The sequence below is a fragment of the Onychomys torridus genome, chromosome 5, assembly GCF_903995425.1.
Source record: "Onychomys torridus chromosome 5, mOncTor1.1, whole genome shotgun sequence".
Lineage (NCBI taxonomy): Eukaryota > Metazoa > Chordata > Mammalia > Rodentia > Cricetidae > Onychomys > Onychomys torridus.
Window position 1 is genome coordinate 13,793,268 of NC_050447.1, and position 15,704 is coordinate 13,808,971.

At 46.0% G+C, this 15,704-nt stretch overlaps 1 protein-coding gene across 2 annotated transcripts in view; it reads right to left on the reverse strand.

Moving 5' to 3' along the window:
- Positions 1-1,205: 1,205 nt before the first annotated feature.
- Positions 1,206-15,704, reverse strand: part of Abcc12 (ATP binding cassette subfamily C member 12) — a 69,224-nt gene continuing 54,725 nt past the window's right edge. Inside the window, exons 22-29 of one of the 2 annotated variants that reach the window (XM_036188296.1) lie at positions 14,555-14,741; positions 9,559-9,648; positions 7,424-7,613; positions 6,815-6,974; positions 5,649-5,727; positions 4,649-4,762; positions 2,815-2,979; positions 1,206-2,704 (exon numbers count right to left, since the gene is read on the reverse strand). In XM_036188296.1, the coding sequence (XP_036044189.1) occupies positions 2,618-2,704; positions 2,815-2,979; positions 4,649-4,762; positions 5,649-5,727; positions 6,815-6,974; positions 7,424-7,613; positions 9,559-9,648; positions 14,555-14,741 (1,072 nt within the window). In that variant the 3' untranslated portion in view covers positions 1,206-2,617. The remainder of the gene's footprint in view (positions 2,705-2,814; positions 2,980-4,648; positions 4,763-5,648; positions 5,728-6,814; positions 6,975-7,423; positions 7,614-9,558; positions 9,649-14,554; positions 14,742-15,704) is intronic. The other variant, XM_036188297.1, reaches the window with a different exon arrangement.

Consider the following 15,704-nt stretch of genomic DNA (forward strand, 5'->3'; position numbering starts at 1 on the left):
AACTCCCTCATTGTTGTGCCCAGAGGTTTGCCTCCTGAATGATTCTAGATACTTCCATACTAACCATCACAAATCTATCCTGTCAATTTGATAATCCTTTGGCCCTTGGTCCCTATAGGCTCACCACCATTTCATTGTGCAGGATGCATTCATTTCAACTTCAAAGGCCCCCATAATTTTTGACAATTACAACACTATTTAAATGTTCAAAGTCTAACTCTTCAGAGATTCAAGGCAATCTCTTACCTTTGAGCTCCTATAAACTAAAAATAGCAAGTTACATAGCTTCAGTAAATATACAGTGGTTGTACTGGTTAGTTTTTATTGTCAACTGGATACAACCTAGAGTCACCTGGAAAGGGGAAAGCTCAGTTATGGAATTGCCTTGGTCAGAGTGGCTAGAGGCCATATCTGTGAGGAATTATCTTGATTGATGATTTATATGTAAGGGTCCAGCCTACTGTGGGTGCACCTTCCCAAGGCAGATGGCTTAGGCTATATAAGAAATCAACAGAGAACAAGTCAATAAGCAATGTTCCTCCTTGAGTTTCTTCCCTGACTTCCATCAATGATGGAAAACTGGTACCATGTGAACAACATTGCCAAGTCGTGCTACCAGCTTAAGATGCAGTCTAGCCCCTTTGGGTTGCAGTTGTAGAGGCCTCTGTGTGCTGATCCCAGAGAAACAGTTGTTTTTGAGTAGGGAACTCCTTCAACATTGAATTATTTTCAATTCAGGCTCTCTCAATTCAGCCCCAATGTTAACCTTTCTTAAAACTTCCTTTCACTAAGCAATTAGTCCTTTACTTTCTGATCCAGCCTCACCTGAGTTCTCAGGACACAAGTAGGATGCAGTGACATGATTGGCCAAAAATGCGTGGATAGCCTCTAGCCCAGTCCTCCTCTGAACTTCTATAAGTGGGGCCTCTACGGTCCTCATTTCTTTTGGCATTCTGGTCTTCCAAACTCCAACCAGGATGTCCCATTAAACTCTGATTTCTCTAGCCCCAAATTGTAGACTCTTCCACATTCCTCCCACATACTAGTTCCAAAAACCTACAAACGACATGGTCAGTCCTCTTACAACAGCAGTACCACCCCTTGGTACTAGTTTTCTGTATTTCCTTTTCTCATTGCTGTGAATGAAACACTTGACCAAGCAACTTGAAGAATCAAGGGTTTATTTCGACATAGAGTTTAAGGGAGTGTAGCTCATCATGCTGGGGAAGGCATGACAGCAGGAATGGGAGGCAGCTGGTCAGAGTACCTGCCGTCGGGAAGCAGGGGTGAAAGCTGGTGCTCAGCCACCGCTCCCCTTTGCATTCGGTCCAGGCCCCCAGCCCCTGAAATGCTGCCATCCACACTTAAGAGTAGGTCTTCCCACCTCAGCTAACCTAATCTAGAAACCCCCTCACAGACATGCCCCCAAGGTCTAGCTCCTAGATAATTCTAGGTCCTGCCAAGTTGACAGCCAGTAAGAACCATCACAGCTTGTGTGATGGAAATTCCCAGATTAATCTTCTGTCATGCTGGTGAACTTGGAAGGCAGACATAATAGGCCCACCACAAGTGTTTCCTGAATGTTCCTAAGTGCCAGATATTATCTTTCTCCATGTTTGCAGAAACAGGGAGGAGCTCTGGTGGCCACACTGCTGTATGTTGTATCTAAGGTGTGGCCTAGGACTGGGAAGAAAGTGCAGGGAACCTCATTCAAGCAATACAAGAACCTTTCATGCTCACCAGAGATACAAAGAGGGCCTTCAATCCCAGAGCATGACAAATGCCATTCTAATTAGCAGTACTCACACTGGGGCTACTGGATATGTCTTTTCTATAATCCTCACAGAAAAACTTGAGGTTGGTGAACAACTGTGTAGATTCATTACTGAGCCAAAGGAGATGGAGGCAAAGGTCTATGGGAAGGAATAGTTCAAACAGACATCTTCAGTGAGACAACTGCAAGGCAACATTTTGGGGTCATTTAGTTTCTTATTGCATTTTAATGACCAGTAAAGAAGATATAAAAATGTCACATATTCAGAAACACCGGAGTTTTGCTTTCTGGTTATTTTAACAGATCAACTGCAACATACAATATGATTTCTTTGAAAAAATCCCATGCCAAACACTATCATCAGTCTTTGTGCTGTGGATCTGTGCTTATCACATAGTTGAGCTTAAAGTGAAATGAAGTTAAACAGAAAAAAAGTTTTCTCTTTCCTTTTCTGGCAACAAAAGTGAGAAATCCTCTGTAAACTCCAGTCTTGGGCACTGTCCCATTGTTTGCTTTGACTGGTTTTTGCCAGGGAGTTAGAATGTCCCCATTCTCAGGCATTATGCAGTATTGGTGGGAACACATGAGGGACCCCTGGGGTTTTCAGAGGTGAGAGGCAGCTTCCAACCCACCAGCTTTGTCTGCACTCTTCACCATCCAGAGCCAACCCTGAGTCTGCCACAGGAGGTGACCAAAAGGGCTGGGCAGAGCAAGGGACACATCTCAGCCCCGCTCACCCTGTGCTCCATGGGTGGGAGGGGCTTGTCCAGGGCTGCACGACTCTGCCTTCAGGCTTCTGCTCTCACACATTCATTGCCTCCTCTCAAATCAACCATGGGACCTTTACAATCGAACTTCTGCAGCTAGTAACATCGCAAAAGCAGAGTCAGGTTTCTCAGCAAGGACTTCAGGCTTGTCAAACTCAATCACCTGAAAATCAGAGAACAATTGAAATTTTCAGAAAAAAATAAAAATATACACACCACAGCCCAAACTGGGGAAGCCTTTGAGGAGGTAACGCCAACCAGAACTTCCTGCACCTTCCCATTTTCCATGACCAGGACAAAGTCACAGTTGAGAACCGTGTTTAGGCGATGGGCAATGGTCAACACTGTGCAGCTCTTGAAGGCATCTTTTACAGTGCTTTGAACAAGAGTGTCTGTCTTGGAGTCCATGGAGGCGGTTGCTTCATCAAGGAGAATGATCTGTTAAGGAAGAAGCATTGTAAAAGCCAAAGCTGTACAAAGAGGAAAATGCATAGCCTCAGTTCTTTCCTAAAAGATGAGGAAAAAGCAAACACAATAAACTAAGCACCCATCTTGAAAAGCTACAAAAAGACCAGAAATAAAGTCCAACTGCACCTCTCATCTTTCTGAGAGGAATTTGTTAGAGGGACAAGACAGTATTTTCTCCTCTCTTAAAGTAGTTTATTCAATCCAGTAGGAAGGAAAAAATACCATTCATTGCAACTAAGAAGGAACACAATGAGGGCTTTCTGTAGGACACAGTGTGTACATAGTATGAGCCAGCATAGGCATGGTGACAGCACTTGTATTTCTTTACTATAGCTGCTGGAATAAATTACCATCAACTTGGAGACTCAGAGCAACACAGATTTACATCTTACATTTCCAGAACCTGGAATCCTGCGATCAAAACTGGAGGCTGCATTCCTTCTGCCTTTTCCAGTGTTTGTAGGCCAACTGCATTCCTCAGGCCTTTCCTGCCACCACATCTGCTCTCCGATGCTCCTGCCTGTTTCTTATACTTCTTATAGAGACACACGGAAGTACACCAGATGTTAGACCCACCAGATCCAAGATAACCTTCCTATTTCAGGATCTTTAATGTCCTCATAACAACAAGGTCCCTTTTGCCACATGGGAGAGCATACAAGTTTGGGGTACATGACAAGGACATCAATTTGGAGTTGAGAAGAGCATCATTCTGTCTGCCAAAGCACTGTTTTGGTTTTACAATTTGAAAAGTTAACCTCAACACCTAACTATACCTTATTATTTACACAAAGCATGAAGCCTCATAGCTACTTCACAGTGAATAGTGCCACCAAGGGCACTAAATGTGAACACCTCTGAAGAACACATGAAGCGGATTCACATTGATTAATACCCGACTAGTAGGATTTCTTCTTCTTTTTTTTTCTTCCTTAATTGTTATGTGGACGTGTATGTGTCTGTGTGTGAGGACATGAACACATACATGCAAGTGCTGGCAGAGTCCAGAAGAGGGTTTCAGATCCCCTGGAACTGGGGTTACAGGCTGTTGTGAACCATGTGATGTGAGAACTGGGAATCGAACCCAGATCCTCTGGAAGAGCAGCAAACATTCTTAACCCATTGAGCCATCTCTCCAGCCCCCAGAAAATAGGATTTGTTAAAAATAACAACAATAATAATGACAACTATCATTCTCTTTCTCAGAATCAGTAAGGCTGTAAAGTCATTAGAAAAGATATATATATATATATAAATTTTTCAAATCTTATAAATGAGCATTCTGAAGCCTTGGGTATCCTGGGTACTGTGTCTGAGGTCTCAGATTTATTCTGGGACAAAGGGGAAAAGTTGAGAGCATGCTTTTCAAACTCAAGACTCCTAGGAGAGTGGAGAGAATGCATAAGCAAGACCTCCCAAGGTGAAGCCTAGATAGGAAGGTGCCGCTCCTGAAAATGGCTGTTATTTTTCAATTTTTACCCCTCACAACTTCATCTTAAGAGAAAGTGATCGGTTTCTAAATGACTGCATTGCTCTGTCTGTGCTGAAAGACAAGTGTGTGCCTCTGCCTCCTGGATTGAGAGGCACTGCAGGGAATATCCAAAATTTGACCAATCCATTTTCCATGCTGTTTTCTTACTTTTGAATTACGGAGAAGTGCTCGGGCCATACAAAGCAGCTGGCGTTCCCCCACTGAGAAGTTTTCCCCGTTTTCTGTGACTTCTGCCTGTAATTTCTCTGGGAGTTTCATTATCTATAAAACACAGAAAATGACACATTTATGCTGATGATCTATAAAATTGTCCTGTATCGTCTTATTGATTGCCTCTCCTCTTGCATTCATCAGCTTGCGTTATCTTACAATGGGAACGAGGGTGCAAAACAGCCATCATTTCAATACTGCAAACGGGCACCAGGTGGGCCAGGGTGTGGGAGGCGTTAATAATGTGAAGTCAGTGCGAGTCACCAGAAAGGACAAATCATGCATCTACTTCTAGAGAATAAGCAAATGGAAGTGGGCTTCAGGGTTGCAATTTTCATGGGTGAAACAGAGATAGGACAGGAGTGTTTTCAAGAAAGCTGAGGCAAATTCTGTCTGTCCATCACAACAGACTAAAGTGGCTTTGGGAGATGCTTGCCTCAGTGGGGACTGTAGCTCCTAACAGGACAAGGTCTTATGTCATAGACAACTCAAACCAGTCACACTTGGGGTCCCAGAACAAGCTACACACATTCATCATTCTGTTCTGATAAAGCTAGTGGGTCCACAGGCCAAGTAATATGGCCCTCCCCTCACAGCTGGGCCTGGATTCAAGACTCCATCCTGCTACTCACTGGCATGGACATATCACTTCTTTGAGCTTTAATTTTGTCATCTCAAATATGAAGGAGAAGAGTACCGGCCTCTGAGGGCTAGGCAGAGGACCAAAAGAGATGACGGTAATGTGGTGAGCTGTTGTCTGAATGAAGCAGAGAGCTAACAAATAGCACTGTGGTTGTTTTTGATAATCAGGAGCAAGTAAGGATTCACTGACTACGTCACTCCTGCAAATTAACTTGGCCAAGTGCTGGCCCCAGGGCCAGGTATCTGGGGCAGTGGAGTTGGAACAGACTTATACTGGGAAGCCCCAGAGACCTACTGTGTCTCTCATGAATGTTCTCTCCAACACATGCCAGAGCATCTCGTCCGTGTGACTCTCCAAGGGATCCAAGTTGAACCTGTGATGAAGCAAAGAAAAGCAAGCTGGATTGTCAAGGATGAGACAGTGGTGAGCACCGTGAAGATGAGGATGGGGAGATGTGATGTCCAGAAGGTAAGGACACATTCTCTTCCTCATAGCATGTTGACAGACAAGAAGAGGTGTGATGGAAGGAGCTTGTTCAGCCCAGGCCACAAGACCAAGGACCCACAACTCTCAGTGACGGAGCAGAGACCTTGGAGACAGGCAGGAGTGAGCCAGACCAAGCACAACCACACCAGGGTCCACTGCATCAACACGCAGCAAAGCACATTGGACCTTAAACAAGTTCTTGGCAAAGAAAGAGGGAAAGAAACTTGGCCCGGCATCCCTTTTAGCCTCCACAACAAGAGGCATGGCTGCAGATTCCTGGTCCCACCCAGGGATGCGAATCAAGTGTTTTGAGGTGCATATTATACCACTCATCTGATCAGCTTTTTAGAGTCTCCCTGTTTCACCCTAGACCAGCTGATTTGCTCGGATCCCCCTGTGTAAGTCACAACCTTGGTCTTCCTGCACTTGATCAGTTTCTCTTCTGTAGCAGGAATGAACTAATGCACATGCCAAAGCCCACTGCACATACAGGCCAGGCAATGGCTTAGCCCACTGCATGCTCGGGGGCACTTTTGAGAGTGGTCATTGCTAACCCTGATGTAATGCCAGGACACAGGCATAAAGTAGGGTTGTTTGGGCCAACTGTGATATCTGCTCACTCGATATATAATAAAATCACTAATAACAATAATAATAATAATAATAACAATAATAATATTGCTAATGTTATTAAAACTATTAATATCACTACAAATAATATGTTGGTATTAATAATGTGATGATATTATAATATTATAATAATGCAGTTCTGAAATATCAGCAAGACTCAGAACACTGTTCCTCAGCTCCTTTCTAAATCTTTCCTAAAAGCCAGACACCAGCGAGGCTTCTGAGCGTCTGCACAGGCCAGTTCCCTGCGCTAAGAACAGCCACGACTTGGCAATTTCTCAGCTCCTCATCGGCCCAATATCACCATCTCCAAACAGTAATGCACGATGATTGAAAACAGCTACCTTACTGTACCTACAAACAGGACAGGATCTTGGGGGATCACGGTCAGCTTGGTTCGGAGGTCCTCCAAACCCACAGTGCAGATATCCACCTCGTCAATGAAGATGGTTCCAGAGGCCGGCTCCACCAGACGGAACAGGGCCATGCCCAGTGATGATTTTCCTGGGGACAATAAGAGCAGGGACAACAATCCAACAGTGGTTTTCACTGCCTTTGTGTCCAAGCATTTAATTAAGGGAATTTTTAATGCGATAAAACTGGCTCCATGTGGATGGCTTCGCAGGCAGACATCACTCACTCTGGGGGACCAAGCTGCCCTAACACCATTAACCTGCCAGTCCCTATAGAGGCCTTTAAGCACATAACTCATCTTCTGGGCCTCATTTCTCCAGAATTATTCTCATTTAATTAATTAGAAAATTACCATGCATTTACTTCCAACACTCCACACCCAATCAACCTGAAACTCTAATTTACAGTAAAGAGATTTGAGGGGAAAATAACAATGAATCCAGCACTTGTGAACATCTCTCCGATGTGGCTTAACCAGCACGTCTAGTGCAAATTCAAACAACCAACCCGAAAGAAAGAAAGGCAGAGTTTGTCCTTACCAGAACCTGTTCTTCCCACAATCCCAACCGTCTGCCCACTTTGGATGCTCAAGTTCAGTCCATCAAGCACGAGAGGGGTGTTGTCCCTGTATCTCATGCAGTAGTCCTTGAAAGTTATTTCCCCACGGCTTGGCCAGTCTTCGGGATGGGTCCCCACTTTGAAGGGGTGAGTGTGTTCAGGAACACATGTCTGAAATGCAGAACAACCATTGACCAACTGGGCAGCCACCGGCTTCCACTAACTTAGCTCACTCATTCCACAGCTGCCAATGCTGGTGCCTGTGGTGGTTCCTGAGATCCATAATCCTCTACTCAAGCCCAGTGTGGTGCTTCACACCTGCAATCATAACATTCAGAAAGCTGATGCAGGGGGATTGAGAGTTCCAGGACAGCATGGGCTACGTGAGATACTCCACACAAACAAACAAACAAACAAACAAACAAACAAACAAAAAGCAGGTCCCCTTTCAATGGGGTACACTGGGCAATAAAAAAAAAGTATTGTAGTAAAATGCAGAAAGTGAATTGTTGGGCTGGTGGTAACAAGCAGAATAAAGTGATGTAGTGATGTGAGGGCTGAAGAAGGCGTCTCTGACGATGTGGCACTAGATGAGACCTGCAATACGGAACGGATGATAACTACAAGGGTTTCTGTCCAGGACCTTCCAGACAGGGAGGGCAGGTACTGCAAAGGCTGGCAGCCAGAAGAACCTTCAGCAAATCCAGGAATAAAAAGGAAGGAAGGTCGTGTAGGGCTGGAGCTTAGTGAGGGAAGGGCAGATAAGAAGCGTAGGACAGCTCACACTGAGCTATGTGACCCTGAAGCTGTGGGACAAATCCCGAGTGTACCTTGAGATTTGCAGAATTCAATTTGATTTCAGTGTCTACAAAAGCCACCAGGGTGTTAGGGATAGGAAGATGACAAAGAATGAGGAAGGGCACGCTCAAAGGTCTTTAGATTTCACAGAAAAAAATATTAAACTGTCTTCATATGCACCTCAAACCTCACAATCAAATGAACACAGAGCCGGCTCCGTTAGGAGATCAGCCTTTGTCTCACATTATGACGGCTCTCCCAGAGACTGTGCCCATCAGGGTGACTGGCCAGCCCAAGTCTCTAGTCAATAAATGAAATGACCTCAATGAGCTGAGAAAACATTTGCCTTCTTAGTGGGCATTTTAAATCCCTAGAAGATTTGGAATTAAAAATAAAAGTATTTAAAAAGAACCAATACTGCACTAGCAATGCTTTTAGTTTAAGGGATCTGCTTATTTTATGCTCCAAATAATTGGAGAATTTACAGAATTGGGGCTTGAGAGTCTAACTTAAAACTTATACTTGAATAATTAGTTTAAATGTGATTTTAAGTCAAAAGCTTTCTGCTTACATATGCGACTGTCACAAGACTCCCAAGCCCACTACATTCACAAGCTCAATTAGACCCAGGAAGGTTTGTGTGTTAAAGCTGGTCATGGGGACATTTTAAACGGGAAATTGAATGTGCTAAATTTTACAATGTTAAGGGTGTTGAATTAAGCTTGTAAAGGGGGCCAAACACTGTCCACAGGCCCACAAAAGTGATTGCTGGGTTTACGTAGACATTCTTTCTCAGAATTCCTACACTGCACCGAAAAGCTTTCAAAGAAGAGGTGAACTGATCTGCTTTTGCTATTTATAACTTGAATCAAATATTAATTTTCAGACACTGAAGTGAGGCCCTGAATTTTGGATTGGATTGTGGATATAGGTTTTAACAGGATGGGTGACAGGTCAGACTTCAGTTATTAAAAGAATCTCATTCATATACTGGGGGAAAAAAAGAGGAAAAGAGAAAAACAGGGACTAGAGAGACCACTCAGTGGTTAAGAGTGTGTATTGCTCTTCCAGAGGACCAGAGTTTGATTCCCAGGCACCCACATTGGGTGGCTCACAATCACATCTAGCCACTATGTTCTCTCCCTCCCTCCCTCTCTCTCTCTCTCTCTCTCTCTCTCTCTCTCTCTCTCTCTCTCTCTCTCTCTGACACACACACACACACTCACAAAATTAAAATTTATATAAATCCTTAAAGAAAAATCAAAACATGCCTGATGGGAAGAGCCTGCCCATTTTCCACTGTTCCCTCATTCCTTACCGAAATGTACTCCCTCAGCAGCTCCACGGAGGTGAACTTGGCTTGGGTCTCTGTTCCCGTTCGCACACACACTTGCAGCAGTCCACTGAGCTGTGGAAAAGAAGCAGGTAGCTGCTGAGGGCCCCTTCCTCCCTTGGTCTCCACTGTGTTACTTTTTAAAGTCTTGCCACTTCAAATTACCCACTTGGGCTCAGGCAACATGCAAAAGAGGCTTGCAGTCCCAGGCAGGCACACAGAAGGCCACATTTCCTGTTGGGATGTTTTGCATTTAAACACTTCCTTTGTATTTAAAAACAAATGGTATTTACATTTTCTCTCTCACTCCAGATGGTGAGAATCATCCCACCACCTTGATCACTCCTGTGAGCCAGTCCCAACTGCCATAGAGGAGATTCGTCTGCCAAATTGCTTGGGGTTGGCTCCTTGCTGCCACCTGGTGGTGCCCTGCATCCCACTCCCACTTCTTAATGCCCCCATGAAGGGCAGAAAAGCCTCTGAACACCACCAGCAGAAAACAGAGAACTGTTGCACACACCTGCCCCAGATATAAGAAATCAGGATCCAGGCTGAGGGAGGTATTTTGCCAAGGGGACCCACTTTAGGCCAGGATCCCCCAGAATCTAACTCCAAGATTTGTGTGCAAGTCATAACTGGGGCAGGTTGGAGTAGGCCTTCTCCCCCACTGCAAATGTCTGTATCCAAATCTCTAGAACCCAAGAATGTTAGCCCATTTGGAAGAGGACCTTTGCAGCTATGACTAAACACCCTGCATGCCTGGCTGGGTCCTAAGACAATAACAAGCATCCTAATTTTTAAAAAAGGGAGGCGGGGGTCTGGAAGAGAAAGGGAAAGGAGACAGAGGCAGAAGTTAAAAGAGGGCTGTTCCAAGCCAGGAAATGCCACCAAGTCCCTGGAAGCTCAATAGAAATATAATAGTTCCCTGGAGCCTACAGAGAAAAGCGGCCTTGAGGATACTGTGTGGACTCCAGACCTCCAACATGAGGAGAGAATAAATTCTTCTTGTTTTAAGGCACCAAGCTCTAGGGGATTTGTTGCAGTAGCTGCTCGAATGACTACAACTGTTAGTTCAAACAGTGAGGGAGCAGAAGGCCACCGAAGCATGCAAGTTTAGCACCGGAAGCCGTTGACACCTGTCTAGATGGGGACTTGTGAGAGGCTACACAGGTGCACCTTGACAGGCCAAGGAGACTGGGATCCTCATGGCTGTCCCTTTGTGTCTTAGGAAATGGAATCCACCACTCCCTGCTGACATCCGAATCTACAGATGCCAAGACTTGGGTATGAAATGGCATTGTGTTTGCACAAAACCTAAGAAAAAAATCACAGGAAAGGGACAGTGCAGTCAGAACTGGTGGGGAATGGGGGGTGATGGGGGGCGGGTATAAGATAGATGAGGAGGCCCCTCCAGGACCTCAGAGAGTTCTTCTCAGCGGGCCCTTGCCACCTTCCCTGCTTAACACAGGCCCAGGCGTTAGGCTCCTGCGCTCACTCTTCCGGGTCTAACGTCTTACCTCATCAAGGGCACCACGACTGCGTACCAGGGCCTTAAAAAGTCAGACGCGGACCCTCACCCTTCTCTTCTGTTTCCTCTCTGCTGTCTGCTCTGCCCCGCTTCCCTCCCCCGCCAGGCCTGGCTCCTCCTCCTATCCCCTCTTCTTTCACCAGGGCTTCCTGTTTCTCTTGGGCCTCAACCTGAGTGATTTTACCCGCATGCCCTCCCTCGGGGCAAAGCCTTGTTTGAGCTGTGTGCTAGAACCTATGGCCTACTGGGCCGAATGTCGTCAGATGGTCCACTGCAAAACTGCAGCAACCAGCAGAGCCCGTGGCTCGGAATGGGAGTGCACATTGCTCCCAAGAAGGGCACAGATATACTCAGCTAAATACAAGAGTATCGGCTCCTACGTGCTTGTCCACCCACCCAGGTCCAGAGGCCCCACATGGACACGATGCAGACCCGAGTAAGCACAAGGGCTCCCCTGCACCGTATGACGTCACTTGGCGCGCATGTTCTGCCCTGTGGTGTTGTTACACACCGATTTCTCCTCTCTCTAGGGAGTTTCTTCCATTCTCAGGTGAGGCTCTGTCACTTCGATTCTGCGTTCCCAGACAGGACCACTGTCAGAAGGGCCCACAGCCGGCCAGAGAGCAGGCATTAGCACACCCTGCAGGCATGTTTGGTGGCTGTCTCCTAGGAAGCTGATAGTATTGCCCCAAAGCATGGCCTTAGTCGGGGCAAGCAGTTTTACTTAGACCAATTAAGGCAAACCTTTCATCTGCTGGATGCTTTAAGAGGAACCAATTGAAGACATCCACTACCGATGGGGAAACTGCTTTACCCAAGCAAGATTCATTTTCCCACCTCAGAGCACTGGAGACATCTCTGTTAGGTCGGAAAGAAATTCCAATTTCCCCAAACTCCAAAAGGCAGTCCAAATATGCAGAAACAAGCTCAACCTGGATTCTAGGAGGATTTCTGGCAGTTAGATAAAAGCCAGCATTCCTCGGGAACTTGAGAAGCTGGTTCCCATCTACCAAAAAGAGTCCTTTCCCTTACCTCTGGCAGAAGGGACATATGGCTACCTGTGGTATCTATCAGCATGCCGAAGTGCATGCCGGCATCCAGGCTCCCTCAGTATGGCCTGTACCTGTTGCACATTTCAAAGACTATCCTAGCATTCTAGCCCTTCTTACTCACCTCTGTCCATACCCTAAACTTACTCTAGCTCACGTCTCTCATATCTACAATAAAATTCTTCCCCTTAACCATACCATGGAGTGGGCTTGTCATCAGCTTATACACTGTCTATAACTTCCATCCCAATATACTATTAAAATGATGCCAGAGATGTTTTCAGAAAGAACACCTTCCACATCCAGATGATGGGAGAGATCTCAATGCATGAAAGTCACGTGTTTTCTGCCAGGGGGCATCAGATGAGAGCCGCTGCTAAAATGGAAGGCAAAGGTGTTTCTGAAGTTTAGAGCTGAGCCTCAGAGGCTCCCGGTGTGAGAAGGGGGCCACAAAGAGGCAGGCTGGTTAGTGGTCTGTCTAGAGGCAACTGCTCTTGGTGGACCCACCTATGTCTTTCTTCCTCTTCCCCCCAACCACAAGTACATACTTCTCCCCTAAGTTCATGCACAAGAGCCTGTGCATATGTGTGTATGCACACAGGCAACCGTTCCTAAAGAAAGTGAGTTGCCAACCTGGGAATATACGGGGCTCTAAAAATGGTACTCTAGGGAAAAACAAAACAAAACGTGTTAGTTTTAGTATTTAGTTCCTACAGCCCAAGCCTTGCCTGCTTTGGGAAAGCGAAGCAAAAGTATTAAAAAAAAAAAAAAAAAATTCCACCCCAGCACCTGCAGAGTTAGAGAATTCCCAGGGGCGGAGCCACAAGGCCACACCCTGAAAAGCCAAACAATTCTCCCATCCTTAAGTACAGATTAATAGAGCGATAGATAAACAAGCCAAGGGCAGGAAAGGGCAGGAGCTGGATAAACAAAAAGAAAAACTGACCCTGGAGAAAGCAAACATAAATTAAAGATGGTGGGGGGCAGCTAGTATTAATACCCTTAGGGGGGAAACATATTCCAGTCATTTAAAAATGAGTCTTTTAAAGCCTGAAAGAAAGAGAGCATGTGGAAATTTGATGTGTGGATACATGTTTGCCACACTGAAAATTCAAAAGGCATGGCTGGATCACAAGGCTAAGGAAAATTCCCAGAAAACAAAACAGGAGGAAACTGTCCAAATGAGGAAGCAAAGGGAGAACACTGGGACTGGAGATGGCTCAGAGGTTAAGAGCAATGGGCGCTCTTCCAGAGGACCTGGGTTCAATTCCCAGCAACTACACATTGGCTCACAACCCTCCGTAACTAATCCCGGGCATCCAACACCCACTTCTGGCCTTTGCAGGTACTGGAATGAATGAGGTTCACAAACAGGCAAAACAACCGTACATGTGACATAAAAATAAACAACTATAAAACAAGGGAGGGAGGACATTTTCTGAGTTGAGAAGAGATTTGACTTTCATCTGAAAGGACCCAGAGCATTGTGGGAAGGGAGGAGCATGGTAGAGCATGCCTGTGATCCCAGCACTGGGAGCCTGAGGCAGGAAGCTCTCAAGCTTGCCTCAGAAATAAAATGAATAAATAAACAAACCCACTATCGAGCAGAGTGTGTTTTAAAAGTCCCACATTCAGAAAATCTGTCCTGAAATGCGTGGACTCAGTGGAGAAGGTTCCAGATAAGACCCTAGGAAGCACATTCCCAGGGACAAGATTTGGACACTAAGTAACCTTAGCTTATATCACGGCCCACGCAGGGCAGGTATGATTCTCTCTGGATCTCATTTTTCTCATTTGCAAAGTGAGACTTACAGAAACCGAGTTGTTGAGGGCAGTGAAGGAAATCATTTGTGGTGCCTGGGGGACAGGGATGCTGTGTGCTCTCCTCTTGTACTATTATTATTAACAGAGAAAGGCACCAAGCAGCCAAGAGCATGACCCTAATCATTAGCCAGAGGCTGTGCTTGACTCCTCGGCCCACTGTGAAGCAGCTGTGTGATCTGAGATGGAATGGGACTCCACACCTTGGCCCAAATCAATCACTCCCACGAAACCACCAACTAGTTCTTGGATGCCTAAATCAATGCATCAAGAATGAAGTCTGGGCTTTTGTTGAGTAGTGAAGGGAAGAAACACTCCCCACTGTTTCCTCTGCCTATAGTTCTCAGAGACCATTTGTCACCCACTGCGCAACTATGAGAGAGGCACAAACAGAAGGCCCAAACCAAGAGCCAGGATCCAACTGTGCCTGAAGCCCACACAACACCCCAAGTATCAATGATGCCTATGGAAAGCTCCATCTTTTTTTTTTTAAACACTTTTTGAGTTTTCCGATCCATCCATCATCTTTAAGCATCCCTTCTCACACACCATAGGCCAAGTCCCACCATGCACCAGCTGTTACCTGGATGATGTAGGACAGTGACAAGCCTTTGGATGAAGCACTGATTGAGGAAAAACTCAGGGTCACCAACAAGGCCACTACAAAGGTGACGATGTTCATGAGGACATCCATTCGGAGCGCAAACCACCTGAGAGCACAGTTGAAGTACAAGAGGTGGCTGGAGTTCTCATCGTTCAGTGTCTTAAACCTGAAGTTGAAAAATCAGAGGAAATAGGAGCTCAGGTCCTGCTTGCACTGATGGGAGATTCGGGCTCCTAACCGAGCCGAGACAGGACATTTTGAATGCCTTCTTACAAGGTGACTGTTACAAAAATGAGCATATATTCGTGTTCCTGCTGCCACCACAGGCATCTTTGATTTGCACACATTCTGAGAAGTTTCATGTGGCAGTTGACAAGGGTGCTAAGTGGGCCCTCTCTGTCTCTCCCAGAGCTAGTAACTAGAGCCCACAGCTAAGGACAAAACTGTTGAAAACCTCATATGCTAGGCTTTACAGTATCCACAGGCCTTGAGAAATGTATAAATAGCTCCTTTGATCTTAAAGACAGGGGTAAGCCAATGGCAAATAGAGAAGGAAGGGGGGTGTCTGCCTGCACCCCTCTACCTCCGCTCACCAAGATCAAGATCATCATTTGAGTCTGGCATAGTGACACATACCTGGGACCCCAGCACTTGGGAGGCTAAGGCAGAAAGGCCAGAAGTCCAAGGCCAGCCTGGGCTACATGGCAAGATCCCATCTCAAAACCAACCAACAAACCAAATCACTGCTTAAAAGGCTGGTGGGGTGGGGGAGGAAGGTTCTCTTCAAGGACAGAAAACTGGTATCGTGTGCCCCTGTTGCACGTCCACTGGGTCCCAGGGCTTTGCACAGGGCAAAGTGACAGAAAGATGGCATAGCCAGGAGATCCAAGAAAGGCCCACCCTGAAGGCACTCATTCCCACCCAGTCCCCAGACACAAGCAGAGCGCATCCTAACAGTCTCTGCAGTTAAGAGCTGATGGCACAGAGCAAAAGTGACATTCCAGCTGCCTCTGTGACAGGAGGCAAAGAGGCTCCTACAGATGAGAAATGCATTGGGGTGCTGCCAGGCAGAGTGCAAACAGCAATCGGGTGCATGTGGTTGGGATGAGTTGGGTCCTTCACCCTGCCA